At 42.3% G+C, this 17,458-nt stretch overlaps 2 protein-coding genes across 8 annotated transcripts; one reads left to right on the top strand and one right to left on the bottom strand.

Annotated features, from left to right (window-relative positions):
• Positions 1 to 9,617: 9,617 nt before the first annotated feature.
• On the top strand, positions 9,618 to 14,422 carry LOC115679119 (protein EMSY-LIKE 3-like). 5 transcript variants are annotated; one of them, XM_056309866.1, is made up of 11 exons: positions 9,624 to 10,078; positions 10,153 to 10,344; positions 11,385 to 11,587; positions 11,670 to 11,779; positions 11,883 to 12,147; positions 12,231 to 12,383; positions 12,458 to 12,526; positions 13,160 to 13,405; positions 13,487 to 13,555; positions 13,641 to 13,701; positions 14,121 to 14,422. In XM_056309866.1, exons 2-11 carry the CDS (start codon positions 10,314 to 10,316, stop codon positions 14,135 to 14,137), a joined length of 1,224 nt encoding a protein of 407 aa, XP_056165841.1. In that variant the 5' UTR covers positions 9,624 to 10,078; positions 10,153 to 10,313; the 3' UTR covers positions 14,138 to 14,422. The 5 variants fall into 5 exon arrangements, with proteins under 5 accessions (XP_056165842.1, XP_056165841.1, XP_056165839.1 ...); XM_056309864.1 differs by having other exon boundaries at positions 9,626 to 10,078; positions 13,638 to 13,701; XM_056309865.1 differs by having other exon boundaries at positions 9,626 to 10,023; positions 13,638 to 13,701.
• Positions 13,810 to 17,315, bottom strand: LOC115679120 (uncharacterized). 3 transcript variants are annotated; one of them, XM_056309868.1, is made up of 3 exons: positions 16,815 to 17,315; positions 14,741 to 15,027; positions 13,810 to 14,351 (listed from the first exon to the last, which is right to left on the bottom strand). In XM_056309868.1, exons 1-3 carry the CDS (start codon positions 17,179 to 17,181, stop codon positions 14,280 to 14,282), a joined length of 726 nt encoding a protein of 241 aa, XP_056165843.1. In that variant the 5' UTR covers positions 17,182 to 17,315; the 3' UTR covers positions 13,810 to 14,279. The 3 variants fall into 3 exon arrangements, with proteins under 3 accessions (XP_056165843.1, XP_056165844.1, XP_030458547.1); XM_056309869.1 differs by having other exon boundaries at positions 13,810 to 14,328; positions 16,815 to 17,314; XM_030602687.2 differs by lacking the exon at positions 13,810 to 14,351 and having other exon boundaries at positions 14,556 to 15,027; positions 16,815 to 17,268.
• Between the last annotated feature and the right edge of the window lie 143 nt (positions 17,316 to 17,458).

Raw genomic sequence — 17,458 nt, forward strand, 5'->3', positions numbered from 1 at the left:
TCCGATACTTACTTGGATCATGAAGTAATTCGCCATGTTCTGTATCAAGCTTCACATTAGGATCCATCGAAGTATTAACAGGCTTCACTCCAAGAAAACCAACTTCACTGAGAATATCCAGTGCATATTTCCGTTGTGATAATGAGATACCATCACGTGAGTAGACCACCTCAATGCCCAAGAAATATCGCAAACAACTCGTATCTTTTGTTGTAAACTCTGCCTGTAAAAACTGTTTCAATTTTTTTATGCCCACAGAATCACTACTAGTAATGATAATATCATCCACAAACACAACCAGGAGAACACACCCAGCAGGGGAAGTAGAGCTAAATACAGAATGATCTACAGTAAAACGTCACAAACCAAACCGAATAACTACATCACTGAAACGACCAAACTAGGCACAAGGAGACTGTTTCAATCCATATAATGCCTTGCGTAGGTGACAAACACTGGTAGACTCCCCCTGAGCAACGAACCCTGGGGGTTGCTCCATATATACCTCTTTTGCCAAATCCCCATGAAGAAAGGCATTCTTGACATCAAGTTGGTAAAGAGTCCAACCATAATGGACAGCAAGAGAGATGAAAACACGAACGAAAAGTATCTTTGCTACATGAGAGAATGTATCATTATAATCAACTCCATATGTCTGGGTGTAACCTTTGGCAACTAGACATGCCTTCAAACGCTCAACAGTGCCATCTAGTTGAAACTTCACTGTGAAAACCCAACGGCACCCTACAGCCTGTTTCCCAGCAGGTAACGATGGAAGTTGCCATGTCGCATTATCCTATAACGCCTGCATTTCATCCTCTATATCCTGTCGCCAACCTGGATGTGCAAGAGCCTCTACAACAGTACTTGGCACAGACATAATAGATAAAGAAGCAACAAACGAGGAATATATAGGAGAAAGACAATCGTAGGATAAAAATCGAGAAAGAGGGTAACAAGTATGTGTATGACAAGACAAACCACTATAGAGAGTAAACCGACGATTGGGTTTACCAACACAAGAACGTGTACCTTTGCGCAATGTAATGGGAATGTCAGTAGTAGAATCATGCTCAGAAGCAACTGGTGGATCAAAGGACAGGACATTGACCGGTGGAGAATCATGCATACCCAATGCAGGCGGTGACTGTGCTACCTCATGTTGAATAGACCGACGTCGTTGATAGGTCTTGTCGGCGAACTGAAAACTAAGCGATGACGTTGACGACTCAGGCATACTCGCCAAGGGAATAGGCGGTAGTGGAGCCATAGTCAAAGACAGAACATCTTCAGAAGGACCCACTGTAGAGGAGTAATATGACTGATCTTCGAAAAAGGTAACATCTGCTGAAACATACAACGACCGACTAACTCGACTATAACACTTGTACCCTTTCTGAGTTTGAGAATACCCAAGAAACACACACTTGTCAACCCGTGGATCAAGTTTATCATGACCAGGAGCAAGACGATGCACAAAACAGACACACCCAAACACACGAAGTGAAAAAGTAAAAAGTGGACTTGTAGGATGGATAGTGGAGAAAGGTATGCCCCCATGAAGCACTGAGGATGGAAGGCGATTTATGAGATAGCATGCTATTCTTACAGCATGCCCCCAGCACATTTTGAGGAGGTTCATATGAAAAAGGAGGCAACGAGCCACATCTAGAAGATGACGATTTTTTCATTCAACCACCCCATTCTGTTGGGGGGTATAGGGACAAGAAGTTTGATGCAAAATCCCATAAAATATAAGAAATGATTGAAAACCAGAGGAAACAGCCATATATTCTTTGGCATTATCAGAACACAGACATTTAATAGAAACATGATATTGATTAAGAATTTCAAAGTAAAATATATGGAAACAAGAAAAAACTTTAGTTCGATCTTTTATTAAATATAATCACGTCATTCGGGAATAATCATCCACGAATGTAACAAAATATTTATAACGAGACATATCACTGACACGACACAGTCCCCAAACATCAAAATGGACCAACTCAAAAGGACTTGACACACGACGCTAGACACAAGAAGGAAACGACACCCGATGGTGTTTGCCAAATTGGCAAGTATCGCACTGGATAGGACTCATAGATTCTGAAACAGGTGAAAAATGACGAAGAATGTCAAGTGGTGGATGACCCATACGACAATGCATCTGAAATAAGTTGGAAGCAGCAATGAGGTCTTTGTTTAGGTAGTACAGCCCATTGGACTTATGTCCGCCACCAACCATCCGTCCAGTCCTCAAATCCTGAATGACGCAATGAGTGGAAGTAAACGTTACAGAACAATTCAAATCTCTAGTAAGAGAACTAACAGAGAGCAAGTTATATGGGAAAGCTAGCAAATGATAAACAGATGAAAGACTAAGAGAGGGACCCAAGGTTGCATTCCCTTGACCAATGATATGGGACTGTGAACCATCAGCAAGTGTAACGGAACTAGGTGACATAGAGGTAATATCAAACAACAACTTAGAATTACCGGTTATACAATTTGTGGCACCAGAGTCTACGACCCAGGAAGTGGGCGCAGAAGAGAGTAAACATGAAGGACTACCTGAAGAAGTCTGTGCCAAAGTAGCAATAGGAGCAGAGGAATCCACCACCTAGTTGGGACGCACTAAGGACTCGTACTTGGTGCGAGTCAGCATAATGGTACTAGGTAACTCCTGTGACTGACCAGGAACCTTCTGTACTGGAGATTCTACTGCTTCGGCATAAGCAGCCCGTGGACGAAGCTCAGGATGTAGGGTATAGCAATAAAGCTCAGTATGGCCAACTCGCTGACAATGGTTGCAATAACGAGAACTTCCAGCACCCCTACCACCATCTCGACCATGACTTGGAGAAAAGACAGACCTGCCACGACCCCGAGGACCACATCCCCGGCCTCCACGACCACCAGAAGACTGAGAGACCATAGCACTCGTTATAGGTGCAGATGATAATGAGTCAGGCACGCATCGAAGGACCCGAGAAAAGACCTCATCTACTGATGGAAGAGTACCCTGTAATCTACTGTCGGAGAGAAGAATGAGTGGGACCAAGCCCCCGGAGAAATAACACAACTCTCATATCCTGTTGGCGCTTGGCCAACTCTCTAATGTCATTAGTGGCAGGCAAATAAGTATCAGTTTCTCACAAAAGGTGGTGAACATAGAATAGTAATCGGATACAGACATGTCTCCAATACATAGGTCAAATAGCTCCTCCCACACATCACAAACACAGGTCATATTATCACGACCCGAAAACATAAGAGCACATTTGTCCCAAATAGGTTTGGCCGATGTACATTGCATAAACTAATGACTAATCTTGGAATCCATGGTATTCCACAACAATGTCCGAACAGCAGCATCGCTAGAGTGCCAATCATCCTCCTTTGTTTTATCCATAGGTGGAGATGAAGTCAGATAACTCATCTGTTTGGTGACTAAAACATATGTTTCGACTGCCATAGACCAAGAAGGGTAATTGGTCCCATCGACCTTAACAGAGGTCAACTTCAGATTAGTGAGACTGGTATCCGTGTTTCCAAAATTGACAGCCATAACTTAATAATAATATAAAAGTGAACTTAACATAAATTTGCACCTTGTGCACCAAACGTAATAATTACCACCAATTACCACCAAACACAATAACTCATCATAACAGAAGCGCAAATCAACATAGGGCATTAACAAACCCAGTAATCAACCATCGTGAGTAAACTTCAACACCAGGCAGGACTTTAGTTTCGCAAGAAAAGAACGCCTATGCGATATCCCACATTTAATATTTCTTAGGCAGTTGTTTTTCATCAAAGCTTAAGAAAAGTTCCAGCTCTGCCACAAGATTCGTGTCTCCTGAGACTGGTGAACGTTCTTCAATGGCTTGTCTATACAATAAGAGGAGCGGCAGGGGTAGAATATCTATTGCTGATAGGATTAGGTCTTTTGCAATTGATGAAGATCCTTCTAAAAAAAATATTGGTCTGGCAACAATCCAAATCGCTTCTTCAGAAGAACTCTTTAACTCGAGTATTTGTCATCAGGTGAGAAGCAAGCCGGATGAGCAAATTGTGTAGCGATACCCAAGGGCATTAACAATAAGAGAAATTACCGCCAACTCGTGCATAATCTCTCTCTGTTCAGTTCTTGCCCTGTTTTTTATCGAGCCACGATGTAGGGACTCGTGCGAGACGGGCAACGGCGTCAAGCGTCGGTGATGCTTCGCTGGATCTGGACGTCAGGTGACACTAAGTAGGGTTGAGTGACGCCAGATTTGGGCTACGTCGGGCAACGCCAGGCGGTGTCAGTCAACGCCGGCCGCTCTGGATCTAGGGTTGGGCGGCGTCGGGCAATGCCGGGTGGCGTCGGGCAACGCCGGCCACTCTGGATCTAGGTTTTTTTTTTTTTTTATACTGAAAGCGGAGAAGGATTTTGGTAACGATCGTAAGCTCTGATACCATGATGAAAAACATAATCGTTATTCACTTTTTCAGATTACATCATCTCTATATATATAGAGTGAGCATTAAGGCTCACTAATTATGGAGAAGACTAAATTACCATTTCAACAGTATTGAACAATTACTCCAATTCCATGCCATGTAAGTAAAATCTTGCAGAGATGCTTGGCTTTTCATATTTACGTGAAAAACAATGGATCTATGGAGATATATGGAAAATATTGAAACAATACGCCATGTTTGTGAGGAATTTAGAAGCTAAAAGAGACTGATTTTCATCTTGGCACACTTTGGATGCCAGTCATATGTCCTCACTGTAGCCCGCTGACGTGGTCTTTGGTTCAATCTCATCTTTAAGCTTATAAAAATGGCAAAAGAAGATGAGCAGGTGAAAAGAAACGCATTTTGGGTTATAAAAAGGACATGGTAGTTTGGTCATGGAAGCATATAATAATATGAGGAATGCTTGTCAGAATTTCTTCTTCACATTGAGCATTCACCCATGAAGGCCAAAACCAAAACAAGCATTACTAAAACAATTTCCTGGGAAGATGCTTCATTTTACTAATACTTCCTCTGAGTTTCTTTTAGCTGGTTGGAGCTTGGAAGCAGCTGATCATGTGATGATGAATTGAGTATTATATATTCCTGAACATCTCTGAAATCTCTGGAAATTTAAGCAACATGTCTCATGTGACTTATCACATGAGAACCAAATCAGTGGCCTCATTTCTGTCCTTCTAACCAATTAAATAAAGGGTGTACCTTCTAATAAGTTTGACAAAACACAGCTTAACTTAGCTGGGTTTTAGTTTTAGCCTGATTTACTTGATAATACTGCTGCGTCAGCTTCCTGGAAACGCGCCATTAGTTTCTCCCTCATCATTTAATTACAGGGTTTGAGGCACTAATCACCCATGAATTATTAAAAGATTAGGTAGTTTGTAATGCGCAGTACTAATTCTGCTCAACCTCGTATATGAGACTCTTTCGTGGATTAACACTCACTTCGTTTTCTATGTTTCATGATTGTTTCCATATTTTACGATGCGGCCACATATCATATCGCTCTCAGATTTAGGATGAAATGCAGACCTTGACATATCAATCGATGTCATTCATAACCTTTCAAGTATAGTCGCAACCACATTCAAAGCTTCTCGTGTACACGCATTACAATTGCAGAGAAACACACTCGAGGTCTCTAATGACTAGTTTAATATTTGAGTCTCGTATCAGAGTGTAGTCTTAATGTTTACCATGGTTAATGTAAACTGTTACCACATTCATATCATATCAAAACATAGGTTATGATTCCCTTTCGGTTGTTTTCTTATTCTCTCCTCTTTGAATATGTTATTGCCATTTGATCTTCTTCAACTAGGCACTCTTATTAAGATATTATTCATGCGCAAGTGTATATATAAGAATGTTCTGCGCAACGTCGCTGGCTCATCAGCCACGACAAAGCCCCTCTGGATTCGCGTAAGGAAAAGTTTTTGCCCTAGTCCTATACTTTCTTGTTTTCCTAATAGATCTCGCGGCGGTCAACATTTTAAAACGAGCTTCTCTCCTCCACAAACTTCAATTAGTCTTCAAGGATAAAACAAATCAATATCCTTGGTAGCAGCAGGACTAGATCTACTCGTTCACATTGTTTGCGTCAGCCGTTCAATTGTCTTTATTTATGTATCCAAATAAGATCTCCTCACGCGAAGGGAAAATGATTTAATGCGATCGCACATGTGGATCGGAAGATTCCCTCTGCGTCGACAACATGTAGCCTCTGTCACTGCCACTACTAGGATTCGAGATTGTTGGATCTGAGGTCTGACTTTCAACCACCTTACTTTGAATGAACAATGTTCTTATGAAGCATGAACTCATCCGACGTCGAAAACTTGAATCAGATCCTGCAACTGTCGCGCTGATTGGCAGAGCATGTTGCAGTAGAAACTAGAACTTGCCATTGTTCAGTCAGGATCGTCCTCTGTCTTCAGTGACCCAACAATTCATTTCTTGGGCTCCACCTTTTAGGTTCATCCGATGTCCTCTCACCGAAAATTACCTGTCCTTATGAGTATGAAAGGACACTAGCACAACCCACGAAAAATCCGAAATTCTCTAGCCCTGAACATCACAACCAAAAGGTTCCTGTCCCAGTAGCGTCATCCTAACAGAATACCCTTACAAAGTCAAACCGGTAAAGTGAAGCTCGACTTTATGGTGCTTCAAAGAAGCAGTTCAACTGAACATAACAAGCATTCAGAAGAAACAGATTAACTTGTTTGGCAGTAGCGATATTTATCCTCCTGCTGGCGGCCATAAGGCGGGCCTGGAAGGAAATGGAATCAGCAGTCAATCTTGAAACGCAGAACGCAGCTCCGGCAAAGATAAAACTGAAGTGAGCCTAGGGCGTTTATCAATGGACAAATGGTTTGATCGGGCGGCAACAGTAACTGATACTTTTAGCCAAGCCTTGAGCAACGGGGGGCAATTGCATCGAGGAAGTTGCAAAGCACTTGAATCATATCGTAACGTGGGACTAAGGGCGCGAATGATAATCATCATATTCCATGGACGAGTTTCTAAGCCAAAATACGCATTTGATAACAATACAAAATTTCTATTTCAGAAATAGAAATTCTTTTGATAACAACACAAAATTTCTCCCTCCTAGGCGGCCGGCCTGCAAGCGGGCGGGCAATGACGAGAGGCGGAAGGAGCGGCAGAGGACGGCGGGCCGCCACGAGAGGCGACGGATGGCAAAAGGCGGCCCACAGCGATGGTGGGCGGCCAGCTAGTAGCGATGGCGAGCGATGACAAAAGTTTTTATTTCTCATTTCTGTTTCAGAAATAGAAAATTATAAAATTTTTACTTCTGATTTCTGTTCAAACCTATTTCTGGAATAGAAATTTGTTTCAGAAATACAATATTGAAATTGCATTACCAAACGAATTTTGGTTCCAAATCTGTTCCGGGAATAGAAAAATAGAAAAACAGAGAAACAGAATGATTATCATGAGCGCCCTAAATGTCATAGAGCAAAGCAGAACTGAGCGACCTCTCGGAGGAGCAACTGTTGGTGCCGAAGGCTTCTATAAAAAGCAAATCTATTGGGGTTGTCCCACATCGGTTGTGGAAAGGGCTAGTGGTCGGTTAAAAAGTATGAGAGAAAGCCTCTCCCCTAAGAGAGACCCAAGACCATCCAACATTGGTATCAGAGCCCAAGTTGCCAACAAATCTAAACTCAACATTCTCATGGGCTAGTTACGAGTTGTTGCAACTCCGACCCAAGGCCCGATGTGCGAAAGAGAGATTGTTGAAGTTGTCCTACATCAGTTGTGAAAAAAGCTAAAAATTCTCATAGGAGAGTTACGGGTTGTTGCAGCTCCGACCCAAGACCCGAGACCCGATGTGTGAGGAGAAGATTGTTGAGGTTGTTCCACATCAGTTGAGGAAAGGGCTGATGGTCAGTTTATAAGTGACAGTCATACGGGAGAAGGTTGTTGGTCCTCAATGTGAAAGGCGTTATTGGTCAGTTTATAAATATGAGAGAAAACCTCACCCTTTGAACTAAGGAAAAATTGAACTTAGCAGTCCCTCATCTTATGAAGAAATCACATTTTAGTCGGTTACATATGATGTCTGCTATGCTCGGTTCAGTTATTGACAAATTTTTGCATGAGGCATCATCTATTGTCAAAGCGAAATGATTCTGTCGAATTCGATCAGAGACTCAGCACAACCAAACCAGAGAGATCAAACATGACAATGTGAACCTTAGTGCCATTTCGACCAAAAAAAAAAACCTTAGTGCCATTGAACCAAATCTCATTCTACACGACCATGGGATTGGTCGGAACTGCAGGAGCATGATCTCTTAAAAGATGTGTCGAAGCACCATTTGGGCAACAAAATACTGCGGCTAATCAGTTGATTTATCATATAAACAATTTACTTCGAAAAATGTGAAAAAATATGCAAGCAAAATGATATTAAGATGTGTTTATTTAACGAAAAACGACTAATTTTAAAAACGCCATCCTAAAAATATTGCTTGCATCGCTTATTAAAATGAATAAACGAAAAATATTTTCATCATTCACGAAAAATATTTAAAAATAAATTATTGTCGATTAATAAAAATATTTTTCGTTAACAATTACTCCAAACAATATAAGTGATCATTTTTAGAAAACTCTTTTCCAAATCAAAGGCAAATGCACCTAGTCTCTTCATAGGCTGAAACAACATTATGTTTTGGACTCTAAGTAAGTTATTGATGATTGAATCTAGAATGTCGCGGAAAACTCCAAAGATATTTTCGTTAAAGGAAATCCGACAATTATCTTGACATATATCGCGACCTGACTAGCGATTCTTTAACACTATGTGCATTTAGCTTGTTTCATAGAAGCTAAATAATCTTAGCCTCTTCATCGTTGGATAGTCTACCAAGATAGGCCAAAAGTTTTAATGTTGTAGATTGACATTGGATACGTCAAAGTTAGTCGAATAAGTAAAAAATTCTTAGAGGACGAAGATTATGTCCACGAAAATATTTAGTGATAAATTGTTGTCGATTAATGAAAATATTTTTTGTTAACAATTACTTCAAGCGATATAAGTAATCATTTTTAGGAAACTCTTTTTTAAATAATTCATTTTCCGTGAGGCAAATGCACCTAGTCTCTTCATAGGCTAAAGTAACATTATGTTTCGGATTGTGAGCAAGTAATTGATGATTAAATCTAGAATGTCACATGCCGGAAATGTAAACATTTCTTTAGACGAAGCCAAAGATTTCTCTATTAAAGGAAATCCAACAATTATCTTGACATATATCGCGACCTGATTGGTGATTCTTAACTACTATATGCATTTAGCGTGTTTCATAGAAGCTAAATAATCTTAGCCTCTTCATCGCTCGATAGTCTACCAAGATAGGCCGAAAGTTTTAATGTTGTGGATTGACATTGGATACGTCAGAGTTAGCCGAATAAGCAAAAATTCCTTGGAGGGCGAAGATTATTTTCCGAAAAGGGGCCAAGTTAAACGGGCAACTATATCTGCGTCGAGTATATAACATCCCACAATACGGGCCCTTCTCTCGGGCCTCTCGAAGGGACTGTCTTTACCTCTTGGGACGCCATTGATCTATACCATAAAGCTCTCGGGCCTTGGAAGTGTGCTTTTTGCATTCGCCAATGACCTTGTTCGAAGTCCTCAGCTCTCCTCCATGGGGTGGGTCTTGGTTTTCCTAGACCGGGGTCGGACCGGACGTTCAACCGGCCGAGTCGGGAACGAATTCCAGTTCTGACCGGTTCTCTCCGCTCGCCGGTCCTGGACTGAAGAATTCCCAGCTCGCAGCCTCTGTCTCTCTCGCCTCGCAATTCTCCTGCCCAAACCCTAATTTCATGATAAATCTCGCTCCAAATTCTTCTTCTCAACCCCCAATTCCCTTCGCATCTGAGTTGAAGTTCTCTTAGTCCGTGACAACGAAGTTCAATCGTTCGGATTGTCGGTGTGCCTCCACAATTTTGCCGGTAATTGCACGCGAATCGGCCCTTCTTTGAAAAATTCGGGGGCGAACGATTGTCGGTACGCTGTGTTGTGATTTCGTCGCTTCCTCTCAGTTTCTACGTGTATTTATGCATCAAATTCATTTCTTTCAGGCGGATTCGATGAGTACTTACTAATGACCGGTTCGGGTTCGCTGTCGAGACTCGTGGACTCTTTCCTTGAGGTGTTCTTCCGAGTTCGTTGCGTTTAGGAGTGTGGTTGAAGCGAATTCTGGGTCTTCGTCGGCGAAAGTTCTTGTTTTGAAGCAACGGGGATGGATCATGATGTGTCTGATAGCAGCAGCAGTGAGTTTCTCGCTTTCCTTTTTTGATAGGCTTTGTGGTTTCCAAGGTGGTGTTGGTGTCTGATGTCGTTTTTGGAATTTATTAGTGGAATTTATGTTGCTAACCAATTATTAAATTCGAGAAGAGAGTGAAGTCATAGCGGTTGATGTCTGTTAATGTTTTCTATAGCAAATCAAAACAACCTGTTGGGTATTATGGAAAGTATAGTTTTTTTGTGCTTTTAGTGCAGGGTTGTACGTGGAACTGGATAATTAAGCTTTGGAAGGGTTTAAGGACTTGGCTTTGAAAGGGTTTAAGGACTATCGTTTTGGTTTGGTTATGAAAGCTCGTGTAGGAATGTGTGGTTTTGAGAGTTGTTTCTTGCTGTAGTTTTGAGGGGAATGGTAAGAAATAGTCCGAGATAGTGAGGGTGCTGGGAAAGTGCTTGGCGCTGCTGTTGTTGTTTCATCTGAAAATTGGCTTGAAAAGGTTTAGCGGCGCTTCCAATTCTAATGTCAGTGATAATTGCGAATAAATTTACCATGTTAATGAGGATCGGGTTTCAACCTTTTGTGGTTCACCCTTTGGTATATAAACTGCCGAGGCGGTGATAAAACTTTCAGATATTGCGATAGGTTGCGAGCATTCTGACTTCTCTTGGTGCTCTTCAAACTATGCTGTTGGAATGCGTGAGGAAGCTTATTGGATTTTGTGCATGATTTTTTCCTTTGTCATGTTGTCTGCAAGGTGCATTCCTTCGTCATGTCAGAAATTGCCACCCCTACTTGTATGCTTGACCAATGATGCTGATTTGCCCAAGATTATTGGCCAAATTACAGTGTAAAGATTGGTAGCTTTTTTTGTTAAGGAAAACTGCAACATGCAGTGGTTCGGGGTTTATTGGAACTTGACCATGACCACTGAGTACCTAGCTTTACATACAATTGCAAGCGTTTTATATTTAAATTTTTTGGGTACTGGTGAAGAATGAAAGAAATATAACCAATGCAGCCCACTTGGTACATCTCAAATCAAACTTTTTGCCTACTAATTTACTGCAGGTACAGATGACGACCTCCCTCCTCCGCACCGGAGCAGATTCCAGAGAGGACATACTACTGGAAATGGAAGATCTACAGTTTTAGGAACTGCGCCTTTACCCAGGATACATAACGACATGGAAAATCAGATCTGCCATATTGAGCAAGAAGCTTATTGTTCAATACTTCGAGCCTTTAAGGCTCAATCTGATGCCATTACTTGGGTATCTTTACTCGACTTGTTATTTTAGTTGGTTCTTCTTCCATGCTTCATCTTAGCTGCTTCATCGTATGGTGTTTTTGCAGGATAAGCAGAGTTTGATTACTGAACTTAGGAAAGAGCTGAGAGTGTCAGACGAGGAACATAGAGAGTTTCTTTCCAAGGTCCATTCGGAAGACATTATTCGGCGGATAAGGTGCGATAGCTTGACATCATGTACATTTTACGATTGCTGATTAATTTTTATGTAGTTACCGGTAAGCCTTATGTTTTGACTACTGCAATCAATCATGGAGCAGAGACTGGAGAAAAGCAAACGGGCTTCAACCAGGCAGGCCTGGTACTTCTCTGCCCATCCATGACCCTGCACCTGCACCTAGTCGCAATCTTTCGGCATCTCGCCAGAAACTGAAGACCACACAGTCTGTTGCTTCTTTGTCTACATTTGCACCACCTCCGGCAATACCGTCATTACAACCATCTCCGTCAGCATTTAGACAAGGGTCTCATCCAGGAGGCAGGAGTAAGAAGCCAAAATCAGTGAGTTCTATACTTGATATAGAAGTAATGGCGAATTCAAATGGATCTTTGCTCTTTGCTTGATTTATTATATTATGCTTGCTGGATCGTCTATAAATTCCATGCAGAACTCTACTGCAGGTGCTGGTGGAAGGCCTCAAGGTGCCATTCGTGGCTTGGCAGCAAACTCTGATTCACTGATAGGCAAGAAAGTTTGGACTAGATGGCCTGATGATAACAACTTCTATGAGGCTGTCATAACAGATTATAACTCAGTTGAGGTAAGTACATTCTTACTAATGAGTCCACACTGCAAACACACCTCCAATTGAGCTTCCTTTTTGTGTTTTAATAGGGTCGCCATGCATTGGTCTATGATATCGACACAGCAAATGAAACATGGGAATGGGTTGACCTCAGAGAGGTAAGGATGTCAACTCAACCTCATTACCTAAATGACTTTAGTACAGAAAATCCTGATGAGTGCCGTAATGAATCATGACTACCATGACTTAACCGGAGCCACTTGTACTCAAAATGGGCCCGGACTAGCTGGTTTTAGCAATTGGTTTGAGAAGGGTAAGCCACTTTAAGCTGTTTCAACATTTTAACCAGACGTGGTCTAAGCTTACTTACTTACTAGCCTTGTAAAAGCAGCCAGCCAAGGTGAATGGTTGATTTTAGTCGACTTACATGTTTTATGTACTCGGTAGTCAGAATGGATGGAAAAAAGAGCATGGCTTTCGAATTCAACATGGGAAATCTCATCCCCATCCTACTGTGGCCTGGTCAATGGGGCGAGTTCTCTAACGTTTTGGACCCTCGATAATCTGTCTTCAGAATGCAAGCACACAGATAGGCTGCTCAAATACTGAGACTCCTGTTGGGCATAGACTTGTAGAGGAGTCTCGTGGTCCTAGTTATTACCAGTCATGAAACCATAGCGTATTCCAGCCCTAAGATCATCATGAGAAGGACATTCTGCATTTCAAAAATTACTACTCTTCCCTTTTATCTCTGAGAAATACTCACAATTTCCTTTTTGTCGTAATGGTAGATACCTGCCTCAGACATCCGGTGGGAAGGCAATGACCATGGAATTTCTCATAGAGGGGGCCGTCCTGCTGTCAGTCGGGGAGTCAAGAAGTCCACTTCAAAAGGCGGTGCTACTACTGCACTTGGAAGAGGTAAAGGGACAACAAAGGGACAGACTCGAAAGAATCTTCCTTCATCGCAAAGTGGCATAGGCAGGAAGTCTGCGGACGAGATTGAACTACTCGACACAGATATTCTAATCAAGGAGGTGGGCTGTTGTCTTCGTATAGACTAACTGGTCAAGAGTCATGTCATTTCATTTGACGAATATAGGTTGACTTTGATACAGGTGATGAAAGTGCTAGATGCAACGGAGCCGGATGCGGCATTGCTTGCGGAAGCGAAGAGGACTCTTAAGGTAATGATGTTCTGTCTTGTCACCGGTTGAATCATATTCCATCTTGCATGGCCTTTGCCCTAATACGGGCGTTGATATGCAGCAGCAGGAGATGGACCTGGTTGATGCGATCTCCAGGCTTCAAGATGCATCCGATGGTGAAAGTGGTAATAACTGATTACTTTTACCTAATAGCCTAACATATGAAGTTAGAGCGAGACGACTCAGACGCATTTTGCGCCATGCCATTGTAGACATTGCTAGTTCTGTACGACTTGTCAGAATCAAAGTATACACAGTCAGGTTCGGCGGTCCTCAAGTTCTTCATTTCTCTCTTCTTTCTTCTTTTTTTTTTTTAAAATTTTTCACTTTCGTCCCTCCTTGTACATTGTATTTCAGTCATCCATCCTCAGAGTGGCCCTTCTTTTTTCAAATATTTGTGAAATTGGATTGAATGACGAATAAAAATATCATAGTTCAATGATGCCCATGGGGAGCAAACTTTTATGGGTATAATGTTGTCGGTTCACGATTGTCCAAAGTGCAATTTTCAATTCTTTGTACTTTTCTTCTATCTTTACAACAGATGAAAAGGGATTGTAGCCTCCCAAAAGGGCAGGAAAGTGGCAGTTTGGGACTTTGAGCACACCAAGTTCTGGATCTGATGGAGAGAACCAGAGACGGTGGTTTTCTCAACATCCCATATTTTACTGAAAGCGCAATTGCATTTCAAGTCCCAGCCAGTTCAAACAATGTCTGAGCCTGTAACCTTACTAGAGTTAGGTTTGGCTGACCTGTCATTGTAATTGAATATAAACTGATTCCTTAGTCAGTTCCTCTGTACAGCTTCTTTCATAATCATATAAACTGTATATCATTTCTACATAATGATTCACCAAGCTCTATGTGGTCTCTCTGTGTGTGTCTGTACGAGCATGTGTGTGGGACACATACTGTTCCAGATTGTTTTCATGAGACAGGACTAGAACATGGAACCTTAGGTACGGGTACTACTGCCAAATTGCCAATACTAGGATTCAACATCCTCCACCAATAAGGCAAGCAAGCATATGGGCACAAGGCCCAGAACTGATGGCGCGCACAAATGGGTGCATCACTTGAGCCTCTACTACTAACAAACAGCTGTTGGATAGTAACAAGCCAATAATATTACAAAGACACAATGAACTCGAGAATAATACTCACCATCTCCGCATCAAAAGCAGGGCCTTCCATTTGAAAATGGCCCGCTCCTTCAATCAGATGCGTTTCAGCTCGACCTGCCACTCCACTCAGCTTGTTCTGTAGCTGCTTCACACTCGTAAAGCCATCGCGAGTTCCCATGATGAAGAGCTTCGGTTTCGGGGATTGCAAGATATATTTATGGTGCCGCCCAAAGAGAATTGACGAAATCATTCCAAAAGGATAACCTATGCTAACATATCCCACGACTTGTTCAATCTGATCCACAGCTGAGCCAGCAATTGGTGCCCCTGTAAGAGAAACAAAAAAAGAAATAAACCTCCATATGTTAACGAAATCAGAGTATTAAGTGCTGCATAATCACAGGTAACTTAGTGAAATTTCCAACGTTTAGATAAGGTGGACAATTTCAGTAACTTCTATACTTGGTCATTCCATATGCAAAAAAAAAAAAAAAAAAAAAAGCTGCAAGCAGATATTCGGATCAATCAGCCTCCGGATGTATTAGATTTCACAACTTTAACTGCTATCCCCATCTTGTTCATATTGAATCAATATTTATTACTTTCCGCCCCCAATGTCTGAATTCTTTAGATGCTGGAAAAATGAGATACGCAAATAGAGTGCTCTCCCACCTTTTTCTGTCCAACCCACTCAGGCTAAGATGATGGTTCCTAAGAATAACCATCACAGCCTTCTCTGTCTTAACAAGCAACTGCTCATGTCAGGTTTAAAGAACGTACTCTTAGCTCTTAGCTGATCAGGATTAGCAGACAGATGCACAGTTTGCAAACCTAATATCTACATTTAAAAAGTCTCAACGCTGCATTTGCACAGTACATGGAACAACTCTTTTTTTCTCCAACAGTAGTCATCACACAAGCAAATGAGCAATGCACATCATCCTTCTTTCCTAATATCTTTTTGGCCCAAGTACCTCCTTAGATGCTTAATTTTGAAGGGGATTGGGATCCTTTTGATTCTGGGAAAGGATTGACTAACTTAAGATCATGACATATAACTTATAATGACATCTCATTCTCAACCACTAATGTTTCCTTCGATGTGATGTAGCATGGTCTTGGGCACCTAAATTGAGTAAAGTAATGGAAAGGATCTTGATCCTTTATAACAACTTCAGTGCGTTTTTAACCACTTTGAGAATACATAATTCTAGCTATTATCATCACACTTACATCTACATAGGTGCAAACATCACCCCTCCATTGCTATTGTATATGCACAGAAATAGAAAACTCTGTTGCAGTGCCAGTTTGGCGGGATGCTTAATGTGATTGTAATAAAGACTAAAAACAAAGTCAATAGACTGGAAACTAATACGGGAGGACACTACACTAGTATTGTCATCCAACGCGGTAGCTGCTGTAAGATGGACAGTTGAGGGATTGAGTAAACTTTCTGGTTCACACTCATAGGCTAGTACCAACATGCAATCTGTGAGATTCAGAGACAGCCATGTGGATGTATATCACAGGCCATCAATCCAAACTTCGAATTTGAAATGATAAATTGTGAGCACCCTCGGACTAAAAATCAGATAGACTCTGTCAGCCAAGACTAGCTACAATTAAAGCAGCTATGCGAAACCACCAGAAGGAAACTTTCAGATGATATAGCGATAGAAGACCTTCGTCGACCAAGATTTGCATCATAGCGAAAGGATCGACAACAAGCAGACAGCTCGAGAATGCAAAGGATCACAGTGTACAGACTAGAGACGACTCAATCAGCAAAGCGACATCTGCAAAAACAATAGTCCAAAACCTCCTATTTCTACCGTTTCGACGGCAAATTCATCACCTTCCACATCAAAAGGCACGGTGAAAGGCGATTCGCATTTCTATCTAACAAGCAGAACAGCCGGAAACACAAAGCCCCCTTCGGTAGATCTGCAACACGAAATACTTCACCAAACCATCTAAGAACCAGACGACCAAGCCAGGCTCATCCTAATCTAACTCGAGAAAAACCAAATCACGCCACCCATCAACGCTTCCCAAGAACCCTCATAAACATCACCCGATCAAATCACAAAATCCCTTCGACGAAACCGTACCGGCAGAAGAACCCACGAGCAGGACCCTGCGGAGCGAGAGGTTGTCGCAGGCCCACTTGCAGACGGCGACCACGTCCTTGACCTCGGCGAACCCGGTGAGCGACGGCCTCCCGGTGGACTTCCCGGCGCCCCTCATGTCGAAGGTCACCGCCACGAGGCCCCTCCCGGCGAGCCCGGAGGCCATGCCCCTCAGCAGGGCCTGGCACCCGCCGAGCACCGTGTAGGGGTGCACCAGTACGACGCCCAGGCCGCCGCCGCCGCCGCCGTCGCCGGCGGCCGGGCCTTCCCGCGGCTTGAACAGCCGGGTGTGGAGGACGACCCGGTCGGCGGACTCCACCTTGCAGGACTCGACGGTGTAATTCGACATTTCGCGAAGGAAATCGCGTTTTGGGTTTGCGTTTAATGTAGAGCAGAGGGTCGAGAGAGAGAGAGAGAGGGTGGGAAGGTTGGTGTTTGGCGATGGTTGGAGAGATGGGGGTAGTAAAACCCACCTCTGTACTCAGTTATGGAGAGAAAGGGAAAGGTTGATGACGATGGTCCTCATGAAAATATGTTTCTGTATTTTTTTTCCGCCGGAATGCTACGATTAATTCTTTTAAAAAATTAATCTATTCATGGTGCGTTAGATTCGCCCAAAAATAGTG

Source organism: Syzygium oleosum, unplaced genomic scaffold (genome assembly GCF_021117445.2).
Source record: "Syzygium oleosum isolate NSW1041296 unplaced genomic scaffold, Sole_v2.1 Sole_v2.03, whole genome shotgun sequence".
Classification (NCBI taxonomy): Eukaryota; Viridiplantae; Streptophyta; class Magnoliopsida; order Myrtales; family Myrtaceae; genus Syzygium; species Syzygium oleosum.

Excerpts from the sequence above, each read along its gene's own strand:
- LOC115679119 (XM_056309864.1), top strand. The coding sequence starts at position 10,314 with ATGGATCATGATGTGTCTGATAGCAGCAGCA. Across the intron at positions 11,780-11,882 it reads GACATTATTCGGCGGATAAG|AGACTGGAGAAAAGCAAACG; the intron begins GTGCGATAGCTT and ends ATCATGGAGCAG. Across the intron at positions 12,148-12,230 it reads GTTCTATACTTGATATAGAA|AACTCTACTGCAGGTGCTGG; the intron begins GTAATGGCGAAT and ends AATTCCATGCAG.
- LOC115679120 (XM_056309868.1), bottom strand. The coding sequence starts at position 17,181 with ATGTCGAATTACACCGTCGAGTCCTGCAAGGTGGAGTCCGCCGACCGG. Across the intron at positions 15,028-16,814 it reads GCTCGTGGGTTCTTCTGCCG|GGGCACCAATTGCTGGCTCA; the intron begins GTACGGTTTCGT and ends TTTCTCTTACAG. Across the intron at positions 14,352-14,740 it reads CTGCTTTTGATGCGGAGATG|TTTATATTCAATTACAATGA; the intron begins GTGAGTATTATT and ends CTAAGGAATCAG.